This window comes from Lissotriton helveticus, chromosome 3_1, assembly GCF_964261635.1.
Source record: "Lissotriton helveticus chromosome 3_1, aLisHel1.1, whole genome shotgun sequence".
Taxonomy (NCBI): domain Eukaryota; kingdom Metazoa; phylum Chordata; class Amphibia; order Caudata; family Salamandridae; genus Lissotriton; species Lissotriton helveticus.
The window spans coordinates 297,217,026-297,230,262 of record NC_136061.1 but is presented as its reverse complement, the minus strand read 5'-3'; the positions used below and the strand labels follow the sequence as shown (position 1 = coordinate 297,230,262).

The following is a 13,237-nucleotide window of genomic DNA, read 5'->3' as shown; positions in this document are numbered from 1 at the left end:
TTCTCCAACTGTCTCCCCTAATGTCTTGGGGGGCTTTGAAAGTGTTCTCCTGTGGTGAATTGGGATTTGAAGGACTAAAGTCAGAATCTAAATTCTTTGATGAGAATTAATCTGGTTGGTGTATCTGGCCCAGAGGCCACTGTTTCAGCATCCAATTGTGCCTAAGTCCAGTCTGCTGCTACTGTTGACTGTCAGTGTCACTGTATGCTTATTGGCACTATTCCCACTTAAAATTTTAAAAATTCATATCTGTAATTCCCTTTATCGGAGGTTTGGCCCTTTGATGTCATGTTGTTTCATATTTTGTTTGCTGTTTCTAATTTGGTTTCCCTATCTGCTCTGTGCCGTAGCTACCAGGGATTTGAGCTTAGGTTAATTTAGTGACTTTAAGGGTTCATCCTGACAAAGGTTCTTATTATTGTTTTAGGGCGGTAGTATCCATGCCAAATAGGGTTCCAATTTTCTACAATGAGAAAATTCACTGAGGAGACAGCTCTGGTAGTTAAATTTCTGTTCAAACACTACAAGCAAGCAGCCTTGTGATATGAGGTAACAGATTTTGTAAATGCATTGGGGTTGGGGCCTAGAGTTTCAAAGAAGTTGATTAAGAAATTGTGAAACCACATTTTAAGGTCTACATTAGTATTTCCACATACTTGTGTAACCTGTGATTGTATTTCAGTGTACCGATGTAAATCAATAAAATGAATGTAATAATGAAGTGAAAGCGTATTATTTAATGGAGAATAGCATGATTGATTATGGCATCATGGTAGTGCAACAGTGTTGTCTCAGGATGGTATATGTAGATTATATAATAGACGACCATTGTCCATCACACACCTGCAAACCCGGACATCTGTTCTGTACCCCACCCTGGGCACCTAAATGTGCAAATAGATCATGGGTATGCCTATGTAAACCCTATTGCATGTCTATGTGGTACCATGTTCAACAGATTATTACTGTATTGCGCACAACTTCTGCTAGAGACTTCTAACTGCAGAGTCCTCACCTTAGCTAATTTCTCAGGCCTCAGAATTTGGCACCTATTACTCAGTGTAGACGTCATTCCTGTTGGATGTGATGTGCATGGGCCTATATAGGCACCACCCATACATGCTGACACTGGTTCTTTTCTTTCTGTGCCTACGGAAGCTACTTTGTTGGCACACAGCGTGCCTTTCATAGGTATTTCTCCGGTACACAGTGCGGGCTACAACTCTCCCTCAGGAGAGGAGCGTGAGGTGTTTTAGATCATCCAATATAGGTAGAAGTGAGGGGCAGAGTGCAAATTAAAAAAGTGAATTAAAACTATCTCCTGGATAGCATCCATATCCCTATTTCACTTCACTGATTTTGGTTCTATCCACTGGGGACACTAATTAAAGTGATCTTTGTCTTTTCAGGAGATAGTTTTAATTCATTTTTTGAATTTATATTGTTTGCACTCTGCCCCTCATTCCTACCTGCATTGGATGACTTAAAACACCTCACCCTTCTCTCCTGAGGGAGAGTTGTAGCCCACACTATGTACCTTGCGGTCGCAGTGTGCAAGAGGGAACCCAATGATGAAGCATGTCACCTGAGGGTGAGTGAGGGTTCTCGTCTTAACAAATGAATTTGTCCACTCCCTTACACTTTCAACTCATTTTGTTATTTCAGTAGATCGACCATCCTGTTACCTTTTGTGAGTCTGGTATTGTGGAGTGGTACCATGGATGGGGACAATTGCTCCAAATAGTGTGATAATAGATATTTGTCAGGCAGCTACATGGACATCCCGCCATACGTTCACAAAACATTACTAATCGGACAGTCCGGTCTGGCATTTTGCCTGTTCGGTCCTCTAGGGCTTTTTGGTTTTAGCCAGTTCACAGACCCACCACCTCTGAAAAGTCTCTATCAGAAGAAAAAGTTACTTAACTTTGGTAATGCTCTTTGAGCTATCTCACTGCAGGGTCCTCACTAACCCCCCCGTCCTCTCCATTTTTTTAACTGGACCCTTTCACCTAAAAATATTCCAATCAAGGAATCTACACATTGGTCATGGCCAGTATGATTTTGGCTCTGCATCTGCAAAAGTGTGAAGAATGCAGCTGATGTCAGGCCACATGGGAGGAGCCTATATAGGCCTTTGCACGTCATAATTGGCATGGGCGATGTCGGGTCAAAGCTGTAGGCGCCACCTTGCAGTACGCAAGGGTATTGCGTTTAAGTTTTCCGAATCTAGTTTGATGCCTGGGGAATATTTGAAGGTGAGGAATCTGTGGTTAGAAAGTCTCTACCAGAAAGATCATTACCAACGGTAAGTAACTTCTTCTTCTGGGTTGTGCAGCACCCTCGTACATTCAAGACATATGAAGTGTGACTTAAGGATACCAAAAATACATTCAACGATGGCATGTGTAGGTGGATGTAGCCTATTGTGCCTTTGTTGAGGCTGTGTCGTTGAATGTTGGAAGGGTGTGAAGAGATTGGGAGGGAGAGCATATTGGCTTCAACTGCAAAAACGAATGTGATATTTCTTTATATGTGGTTCTATTCTAAATATAATATATCATGTATCCACATATGGAGTGACTTTTTGGGTAATGTGTGTCTATTGTGTGTAATCAGTAATGATTGGGGATGTTTGAGATGCCATCCCCCAGATGCACATGCAGACCCAGTGTGATTTGTTATAACTTACCTATGAACCACATAGGTTTTCCCAGGAAATTCCCAGCAAATAACCACAAGTAATGATTAGTGCAAGACATGTCATGTATGCTTCCAGAAAAGGCAATGTGCACATCAGTGAAGCAACTATTATCTTTGCAGACAGCTTGCACGTTGATCAAACTCTAGCAATGTTTATTTTATTTATTTATTTTATTTATTTTGAAAGTTTTATATAGCGCGGACAAGATCTTTGCAGATATCAGAGCGCTTTACATAGAGGGGGTACATGAGGGAGCATAGTCAGACAGATAAACCAATAGTACAAATAGGTGTACAATAAAAATACAGTAAAAGTACAATACAGTAAAAGTACAATAAAAAAACAGTACAAATAGGTGGCTGCAAAGCCAATCATGTGAGTAATAAGACAGCTAATACAAATAAGCAAAGGGGTCAAACATGTGGTACAGATCGGTACAGAGTATTAACAGAGTTCGAGATAATAGTTCAGGTGTATTTAGCCATGAGGATAGCGTTTACTTCATTTTTAAAGAGTGTAGTGGAAGAGATAAGCCTGGTTTCGGGAGGGAGTGAGTTCCAGATCCTAGGCGCCATTCCTGAGAAGGAGCGCTTATATGTTTTTTCCTTCCGGAATCTTCGAGGTTTCAGCAGAAGATTGTTTGTGCCTCTAGTGTTTCTAGCTCCGCCAGAGATTGTCAACTTCTGAGCGAGGTATCCGGGTGAGTTTAGGTGTACCGCCTTGTGTGTCATGCAGGCGATTTTCAGGTGTATTCTGGCTTCAAAAGGCAGCCAGTTCAGGGATTTCAAGTCAGGGGTAATATGGGAGTGCTTTTTTGACCCAGTGATGAGTCTCGCTGCGGCGTTTAGAGAAGCTCTTAGGGGTGCGGTTGTAGTTAGGGGGAGTCCGCAGAGGGCGATGCTGCCGTATTCTATACGAGGGAGGACTAGTGCTTGTACTGCGTTTTGGAAGTCTTTGGCTGGGAGGAAGGGTTTAAGTTTCCTCAGCGTATTGATTTGGAAGTTCGCTCCCTTTGTTGCCTTGCTGATATGTTGCTGCATGTTGAGATTGGTGTCTAGTGTTATGCCTAAAGATTTTGCTGAGTCCACGATGGTGGGTTGGACATTGAGTGCGGTTAGGTGTTTAAGCCAAATTTGAGTGGTGGAGATCTTCGCTGGGGGTGAGATCAGAAGGAACTCTGTTTTCAGGGCATGGAGTTTGAGATGATTATCGGCAAGCTAGGATTGGGTGTCTCTGATCGTTGAGTTCAGGAGCAGGATGTCTTTGGGGGATTGTAATTTGAGATAAAGTTGGGTGTCATCGGCGTACATGTGAAAGTGTACATTGGATGCTTGTAGCAAGGTGGTCAGAGGTTCCATAACTAGGTTGAACAGAGTTGGGGATAGAGAGGATCCTTGGGGGACGCCTAGCGTTACAGGTATTGGCGAGGACATCAGGTTGTTGCTCTTGAATTTCTGAGACCTGTTGTGAAGAAAGGAAGTGATCCACTTGAGAACAGTTCCAGATAAACCCATGAGATCAGAGGGGTCGGCTGTAGGTTTCTTTAGGAGAGGTGTGACTTGTCCAACTTTGAGAGAGTCAGGTATGCTTCCTTGTTGGAGAGAGCTGTTGATAATTTTAGTCCAGAGAGGGAGAAGCAAAGGGGTAAAGGTTGACCATGTGGCATTGTTTTTTGGTTCAATGGGTGCTAAGCACTGAGGTTTGGAGTAGAGGCTTGCGTCAATGAGGAGATCGCTCTTTATGTTGTCAGTTTTTTGGATGAAAAAAGCAGCGAAGTCTTCACAGGAGGGTGCTTCACGCCCAGTGTTGAGTGGTTGGGGTTGATCCTTGGATTGTGATCTGATTAGCTCAAACAGTTTTCTCGGGCGGTTTTTTGCTTGGTCGAGCTGAAGGCTGAAGAAATCTGATTTTGAGCGTTTTATTTTCCTGAAGTAGGCGTTTCTCTTTTTCTTCAGAGCTTTTAGGTGCAGTGCAAAGGGAGCTGATCTCCAGGTGCGTTCTGCCATTCGCATGTCTCGTCTATCCTCATTGAGACTCCCGTCGTACCATGGATTGGAGATTTTAGTAGAGACTCTTTTTAGCTGCATAGGTGCGGCCTCATTAATTATTGAGGTCATAGCGTTGAGATAGTGGTCAGTCAGGGTTTGAACGTCCGTAGCGCCTGTCGGTGGGAGTGGGAGACTGCGACTGTTAGGGGGCAAAGAGCCTGGGTTGAGTTTTTTCATGTCTCTTTTCCAGACTTTGGGCTTGGCGGGTTGAGCCGGGTTAACTTTAACTTTTTCATTGATGTAGAATGTGACAATATGAGGATCTGACCAGTCACAGGGTTGGATGGACTCGAGTTGGATAGAGTCCTCTTTGGAGATGATCAGGTCGAGGATAGATCCTTTCTCGTGGGTCGGGCTGTTGCATATCTGGGTGAGGTTAAGGGCATCGAGGAAATTTTTAAGACTATTTACCACCGCGTCATTGCGATCGTTCCAGTGGAGGTTGAAGTCACCAAGGTATATTTGGGTGAGCTGCCGTCCGGCATTGGTTGAGATCATATCCATGATTTGTTGGGAAAAGGTGAGGTTGTCCCTGGGTGGGTGGTAAATGCTGTGAAGAGAGCATATCGGTTTGCCCTCACTAATAATGTCGAGGCAGATGTATTCCCAGGATGTTGGGGATGGTAGGGAGGTGGAATTGACTTTCCGAACAGAGAGGTTGTTCCTGTAGATGCATGCGATTCCACCACCTATTTTGCCTGATCTGTCGAGCCTGATAATGTGGTAGTTGGGAGGAACCAGTATGTCCATTATAGGTGACGAAGATTCAGTTAGCCAGGTTTCAGTCAGGATGATTAGGTCAAGGTCCAGCGATAAGAGGAGATCAGCAATGGCGGCGGCATGTTTCGAGGCCCATCTGCAGTTGAGGAGAGTGCATTTGAGACGGGGTGTGTTGAGGGTGGTAGAGGGTTCTAGAGAGAGAGGGACCTTTCTAAGGTTATTGGGGATGGAGAATCTGCTGTTTAGTGTGGGGGGTCTAAGGGGATTTGAGTGTATCGCGGGAATGGTGAGGTGTGAGATGAGTGTGTGATTTTGGGGGGCTGGGTCATAGGAGCGGAGAAGGGTGAGTGTGTCGAGGTCAGATGTAGGGTTGTGGGTGCGACGAGGGCGGTTGTTGCGATTGCGAGCTGGGATTGAGGTCCGGTGTGGAGAGAGTTGAGTGAGAGAGTTAGTCGGATGGGGGGGGGGACAAGTTGGGCGGGGAGGTGTAGGTGTGTGAGGAGTTGCAGGGGCGACGAGGGGGACGAGGGCGGTTGCTGCGAATAGGAGCAGGGATTGACGCCCGGTGTGGGGCGTGTTGCGTGAGGGAGTCAGCCGGAGGGGTAGGGGAAAAGTTGGGAGGGGAGGAGGAGGTGGGTGAGGAGTGTAGGGGGCTTGTGGAGAGTAGTTCTTTGATGATGTGTATGTCTTCTTTGATCTGAGTGAGGGTGGCCATGATGTTGTCCATCGTGGGGTAGGTGGTGGAGGTGGGGGTGGCAGTCAAAGGTGAATGACTGACCAGGGAGTTCGCGTGCAGGTGGGAGAGTTCTGGTAGGCTTGTGTTCGAGCAGGGCTGCGTTGTGTTGGTGTACGGGACGGTGTTAGGGAAGAGAGAGGTTTTGGGCGGGAGGGGTGTGGATGAGGTAGGGAGGAGGTTGGTGATATGATTGAGGGCATTGATGGTAGGCGGGGGGATCAGGGTGTAGGCTGGGAGACTGATAGTAGTGGTGGGGGTGCAGGAAGGGTAATGGGGGCTGAGAGTAGGAAGGGAAATGGGATTGGAGATGGCCCTGTTGTGGGGAGGGGGAGTTAAATTAAGAGAGGAGGTGTGTTCTGCGTAGTTAGTTAGAGGGTAATGGGGACTGAGAATGGGGGGGGTAAAGGGAGGGATGTGTCGATGTGTAGGTCGTTCTGGTGCAGAACTGGGTTAGGTGTGTTGTGGGTGGGAGCTGAGCTGTCAGGAGTGAGAGGAGTGTTAATGACAGCTGTAGGTGTGTTGATGGTTTGTGTGGAGGTCCGAGGGTTGGTAGAAGGGGTGGGGGTGTGAGTAGTGTATGAGAGGGAGCGATCTGTGTCTGTGTTTGAGGCGTGTGTGGCAACTGCCTGGTGCTGAACTGGGATAGAGGGGTTGTGGGTGGGAGATGAGAGGTCAGGGGTGGTAGGTGTGTCCCTGATTGAGTATGTAGTAGCTAACTGGCGCTGAAATAGGTTGGAAGGGTTGTGGGTGGTGGGAGCTGTGAGGTCATGGTTGGTGGGACTGGAGGAGATATGAGTGTTGGTCCGCGAATTGGAGAGGTGCTCTTTGAAAGTGGGGATCAAGTTGTCTAGTAGTTCCAGGTTCTTGTCCGTGGATTGAAATAGGACAATCCCGTTATTGTAAATAGTGATAGTGGCTCTGCCTGGAAAGAGATGTGATGGTGTGATGGAGAGAGTTAGGCTGTGAGCGGATTTTCTGGTGGAGGAGACGGTGAGTAAGGTGAGGAACGCTTTTCTCCATTGAGCTCTGCGTGTGGTGTGGAAGATGATATCGGTGTTCAGGGATCCATTGACCGGTGAGAAGTAGGTGTCAGCATAGGGGGTTTCAGGGTGTGACCTAAGGAAGTTGTGTTTAAAGCGTTTAGCAGCTTTTTTGGTGAGTGTCGGTGGGTAGTTGATTTTATATGTGTGATTGCCTATAGGATCCATGTTAGAATGGTGGTTTAGGTGGGTATGGGAGAATGCACTATAGTGGTACGCATGTGTAGAAAAACAAATACATACAGTAAGTTACAAAGTACAGAAGTGGTACTAGTGATCAACCAGCATAACCCAAATATAAGAGTGTGCAGAAAAACAAATACATACAGTAAGTTACAAAGTACAAAAGTGGCACTAGTGATCAACCAGCATAAACAAAATATGAGAGTGTGCAGTAGAGCAAATACATAGAGTAAGTTACAAAGTACACAAGTGAAGTATAATACTTCAGATAGAAGTATAATACTAGGACAAGATACAGATGCGAAACAACAAGTTACATGGATCAAAAGTGACCCTAGGGGGCAGAAGTGACACTAGTGAGCAACCAGAAATACATGAGGTAGCAGTCGGTGCATTACAGGAGAGAAGAGTGAGAATGGATGCAGGATGCAGAACTGTGCAGAATAGTGCAGAATATAGTAGGAGTATATGATATATGAGGTAGCAGTCGGTGCATAGAAGGAGAGAAAAGTGGGAATGGGTGCAGGTTGCGGAAATGTGCAGAATACAGTGAAAGTATACTACTGTTAGAATATAAGAACAGAATACAAATGCAAACAACAATTTACATGAATCAAAAATGGAAAAGGTGTTTCCTGCGGCGAAGTGGCTTAAGTGCCACATGACTGCAATCAATGGCACCTAATCTTCCAGGGAAGTGGGCAAATGTATAGAACTCCTTTGCCACCGTTTGCTTTTTCTGCAGTGACTGTGCATGGTGATAAGCTGGTGTACTTGTCTCCACTTGTGATGCATATCTAAGAACTGTCTATTAAATGAAGTGCAGCCAGTGATAGCCTGGGAGCGGCTGCAGGCGAATGAAGCTCCTCTGTGTTTTTGGGGACAAGGCTGATTTGGTTTTAAAGCCTTTTAAGACCAGTAAAGCTGTGTCTCGCTTCCTTGATTTCGAACTGCCTCCTCCCTCTAGAGACTTTGGCCAGTTTTAACTCTTTAAGGGCTTCTCGAGAGGATCTTCCTTCGTCACCAGCAGCAATACCAGCCACATATCCAGCAATAGTGCACTCCATTGGTCAGACAGTACAGAGGTAGATCCAGAGGAAAGGGCTGTGGATCCACTCTCAAATCTCCCCCCCACACCACCAGGAATGCAAACCTTGTTTGCTACCCCAAACCCACTTGGGAGGGCAGGTGTCTTCCTTTCTCCTGGCCCGAGAGCTCATTACTTCAGACTAGTGGGTCCTCCACATTGTGGAGAGGGGTTATACCGTTTCCTTCCTTCAGGGACCATGTCCTATACCAACCCGTCCTCTTGTCCCCCTCCCACCACCTTGCCATACTGTAATAGGAGGTGAAGTTCTCCCTTTGAAAGGAGCAGTGGAGTTATTGCCAGAGCAGGAGAAGGGCCACGTGTGATTTTTTTGGTGCCCAAGAAGTACGGCGATCTGCTTCCCATCCTGTATCTTTAGGGACAGAACTCCTTCCTCAAAAAGGAAAAGTTCAAGAAACTGACCCTATCTCAGATAATCTTACCGTTGGAATGTTGAGACAGGATGGTGCACCTTCACCTGCAGGATGCATACTTCTACATCCCTATCCTGCGGTCACATCAGAAGTACTTGCGATTTGTGTTGGGTTCTGCACGTTATCAATGTATGATAGTACCCTTTGGCTTGAGATCAGCACCTTGGGTGTTCATGAAGTTGATGGCATTGGTAATGGCCCGTCTCAGGAGATTGGGAATCCCAATATTCCCATATCTGGATTATGACTGATCAAAACTGGTTCGGCGGAGGTGGTGTTGCGCTATCTGCAGTTGACACCATCCCTGCTGTTGAGCCTGTGCTTTTTGACAAACCCAAATCTCGCTTGCGGCCCTCCCAATTACTCAAGTTTATAGGGTTAGTACTGAACACCACTCTTCACCCCACCTTTCCTCCACTGTAAAAGATCAGCGTTTTCCAAAAAATGGTTACATCATTCCATCAAGGCACGGCTGCAGTGGTACCTCTGGAGGAAGTGGCTACAGTATAGAGCAGACCTGTCGGACTCCTTTGTGATTTCCCCCAGCACTGCGGTGGAAGTGTTTTTGTGGGGTAAAGAGGTGAACCTGAGCCTCGAGATGGCCTTTACACCCCCTCTTGCCATGTCTATGGTAGTGACGGATACCTTCACCCTACGGTCGGGAGCCCTTCTAGGTGATCTGAAGGTTGGAGGCCTCTGGAAGAAAAGATCCTTTACATGAACCTGTTGGAACAGAGGGTGAATCAGCTGCCATCCAAGGTCTTCCTCCCCTCCATTCGAAGTTGGTCCTTCCAATAAACAAGGGGAAGTAGGATGTACCCGCTTTTACCTGGAGGAGTCAGGTCTGTGGGTTTGGGCACACTGCCAAGGGATCTGGCGCACTGCCAATCACCTAATTACGTCTCTGAATGTTCGAGGCAACATCCTGAGCCAATGTTATCTTGCCAGCTATGAGTAACTTCTACCAGAAGTAGTCAAGGTCATTTTCGCCCATGGGGCACTCCTCAAGTGAACTTGTTTGCCTCCTCGAAAATGCTCAGTACCAGCAGTCATCACCCTCCAGTCTCCTTTGAGAGGACCCTTGGAGGACACATTTCAGTTGAGCTGGATCTTTCAGGCGCACTACACTTTTCTCCCCATAGCCTTGATTCCTCGGGTTCTGAGGAAGATTAGCAAGACCTGGCCCAAGTCATTCTTATTGCTTGAGGCGGCCAGCATGGTGTGCGCGAGTGGGTTGCGATGTCGTGCGGGTGAATATAATTTAAAAAATTAAATAAAAAGACGTACCGTTCCGTCGGGTCCTGCTTCTCTGCTCCTGCTCTCTGCGTGGTACTCGAGAAACAGGAAGCACAGCAGCCTCCACTGACTAAACACAACGCTGCAAGGCAGCATTGTGATTGGTAAGCACTCGGGCTCCGCTGACCAATCACAACAGTGCAATGTAGCATTGTGATTGATTTTGAGCATTCTGGTTCAATGCTCAACCAGGTAATGGGGGCCTGGGCATGTTCTCCATGCAAGCTGTAATGCAGCCTGCATGAAGAACGGGGAAAGTGTGCATGACTGTCACTATGCACTGCTTAAAAGCAGTGGGGCGACGCTCCTCCACCGTAGCCACCACTGCTTAATGTCTTGGATTAGCCAGTTAGAGTGTGGAATGCTGACCTTCTGCGCTTCTCCAGTGTCCTTCACTGCATCTACCATTCAGGTCGCACCTTCTTGCCACAGGGCAGTGGTCCTCTTTCTCAATCTCCTAGGTCTTCACCAAAATGCTTGGCGATAGTGCTTTCTCTTGCGAAACGGGGTTGTGCGATAGGCACTGTCAAGGGGTATTTAGCTGCCTTGTCTGCATTCCTCTGTCTGCTTGATCAGCTGTCCCTTTTCAAGTCCCCCAATATCATTAGTTTTTTGCAGGGGTTGACAAGTCTTTGGGACAGATGTCCAAAGTTTCACAGAATAGGGCGTTGGGTAACGCAAAAGGGAATTTTTTAATGTACAAAAAGCCCAATTCAATTAGGTAACCTGTTATCGAATCGCAATTTGGGTTTGCGATTCAATATTAGGAAGGGGCATGTTTAGGGAGTCCAATCCTAATAATGAATAGCAATGGCATGTATGAATGTTTTGCATTCAAAATGCAGTTGCAAAACATTTGCAATTTACCACCAACTTTAAGTTGGTGGTAACCCATTTGCAAATGGGAAGAGGCGCCAAGGGACCCCCTTCCCCTTTGTGAATGTTTGTAAAAACTTTGAAACGCACCTGTTTTCCCTTAAGGAAACCTGCTGCATTAAAAAAAAAATCTTCATTGAAAAGGAATCAGACATGGTGGTCTGCTGACCCCTGAAGGTATCATTCCTCTGATTTTTGTGATTGCTCATGGGTCGCAAACCGAGAACTACCTCATTAATATTCATGAGGTAGGTCTATTTGTGAACCACTGGGAATTGCAAAATGTGTAATTCACTATTTGGTAATCGCAAACAGTTACCTACATACAACTGTCCCTAAATCCTCCAAACCTATTTGTTGTGCCCCAGTAGGACCTGAATTTAGCTTTGACTTTCTTATGGGGACTGTGTTTGAGCCCCTTCATAGTTGCCCCCTAAGGATGTTTAAGCTCAAAACAGCATTATTGGTGGCTATCCCCAAACTAGACCAGTGATCGAGTTTCAAGCTCCTAGCTGCCGTGCTCTCTTTGCCGCCTTTTATCCCGATAAATTGGTTTTGTGAACCAGGGCTGAGTTCCTGCCAAAAGTGATGACTCCCTTTCACCTAGTTCAGTCCATCATCCTACCGACCTTCTATCTCCCACCCCATTTCATTAAGGAGGATGAGCAGTTGCATCAGTAGGATTCTAGAAAAGCAGTCAACTACTATCTGGACCCCAACAAGGACATACATCTAGATGACAAGCTCTTCATAAGTTACTGCAGTGGTATGGGAAAAGCAGTGCCCAATAAGACCCTCTCAAGATGGATGGTCCTATGCATCAGGACCTGAAATGCTTTGGCCAAGACCCTCCGGAAAGACTTCGGGCCCATTCCACCTGGATCAAATCCCAACTTTTGCCCTTGCCAGAGACGTTTCCATTGCAGACATCTGCAAGGTAGCGACATGGACGCCCCTGCACACTTTTGCCAGGCACTACTGCCTGGATTCTGAAGTGCATAGAGATGAATAGTTTGCCAGAGTGGTTCTACATCTATCAACCTTTCTCCAAGGCAGGGTATTGCTCTGTATTCTGTATTGTACGGGTGAGGAATCTGCAGGGAGAAGTATCAAGTGACTTTCTCAGCTTTATGGATTTAGGAAAAGAGATATTATTAGGTCTAGAGTTTGTAGACCTAATATTTCCTGCCCCAGAAATTAAAGGTCATTCGAAATCAAAAGTGGCAGAATTCCACCAGGAGTTATCACTCTAGATAAAATTAGAGTTTGTGACTTCTGATTTTTGTGCTTCTGTCAGCTCTGCAGACTAAGGCCCATATTTACGAGGCCCTTGGGCAGCCATTCAACGGTGGCACAAACCACTGAATCATATTTATTTATGAAGCCACCCAAAGCTACTTTGCATTGCTTTGAATGGCCTCATAAATATAGAGTGAGGCAAGGCAGTGAAAATCGCTGCCTTGCCTTACTTTGCGCTTGGGAGGCGTGCCATGGGGCTACAGTGGGTGTTTCCATGCAACACCCATGGATTTTGACATCACCAGATTTACAAGACCTTGTAAACCTGGGAATGGGCCAAAGCCATATGCCTCTCAGGGGAGGCGCAACGAGGAGAAATATTAATATTTCTCCTCATTGTTTCCTCTTTCTATGCATTCTGCAGCACAGATAAAAAGAGGATATGGCCTCCCAGGATTGTTTTTGTGCAGGAAGGTGCCCCTTCCTGCAGAAAACCAATCTTGCATGCAACAGGGAATCCCTTGTACCATGGTGCAAGGGTGCCTGTGTTGGCGATAGGCTGCCAAAACTGCACCAGTGTAGGCGGAAGGGACAGGAATGCGCAGTATGCCATAGATACACAATCCTGCCCTCCATTTGACACAAGTAGCACAGCAAGTCTTGTTGCGCTGCCCTGCACTAAAATCTCATAAATCTGCCCCTAAATCAATTGAAGCATGTGACTGGATAAAGAAATTGTATATTAGTGGGCCTCAGACAAGGCGACAGACTAAGATGTTCTCTCTAAATTATATTCAGTAGAAAGGTCTTCTTCACGGATAGAATTTGAGGATTACATAGATGGTGTTGACCTTCTACAGGTTGCTCGTGCTTG

General features: G+C 46.2%; 1 protein-coding gene across 2 annotated transcripts in view; it reads left to right on the top strand.

The window, feature by feature from the left end:
• DHX40 (DEAH-box helicase 40) overlaps positions 1-13,237 on the top strand; it is a 418,899-nt gene that overhangs the window by 396,191 nt on the left and 9,471 nt on the right. The window contains exon 19 of one of the 2 annotated variants that reach the window (XM_078679839.1): positions 428-600. The exons of the other annotated variant lie outside the window; for it this stretch is intronic. Coding sequence (XP_078535965.1) covers positions 428-451 — 24 coding nt within the window. The 3' untranslated portion in view covers positions 452-600. Of the gene's footprint in view, positions 1-427; positions 601-13,237 lie in introns of those variants that run through there. 2 annotated transcript variants of the gene reach the window in all.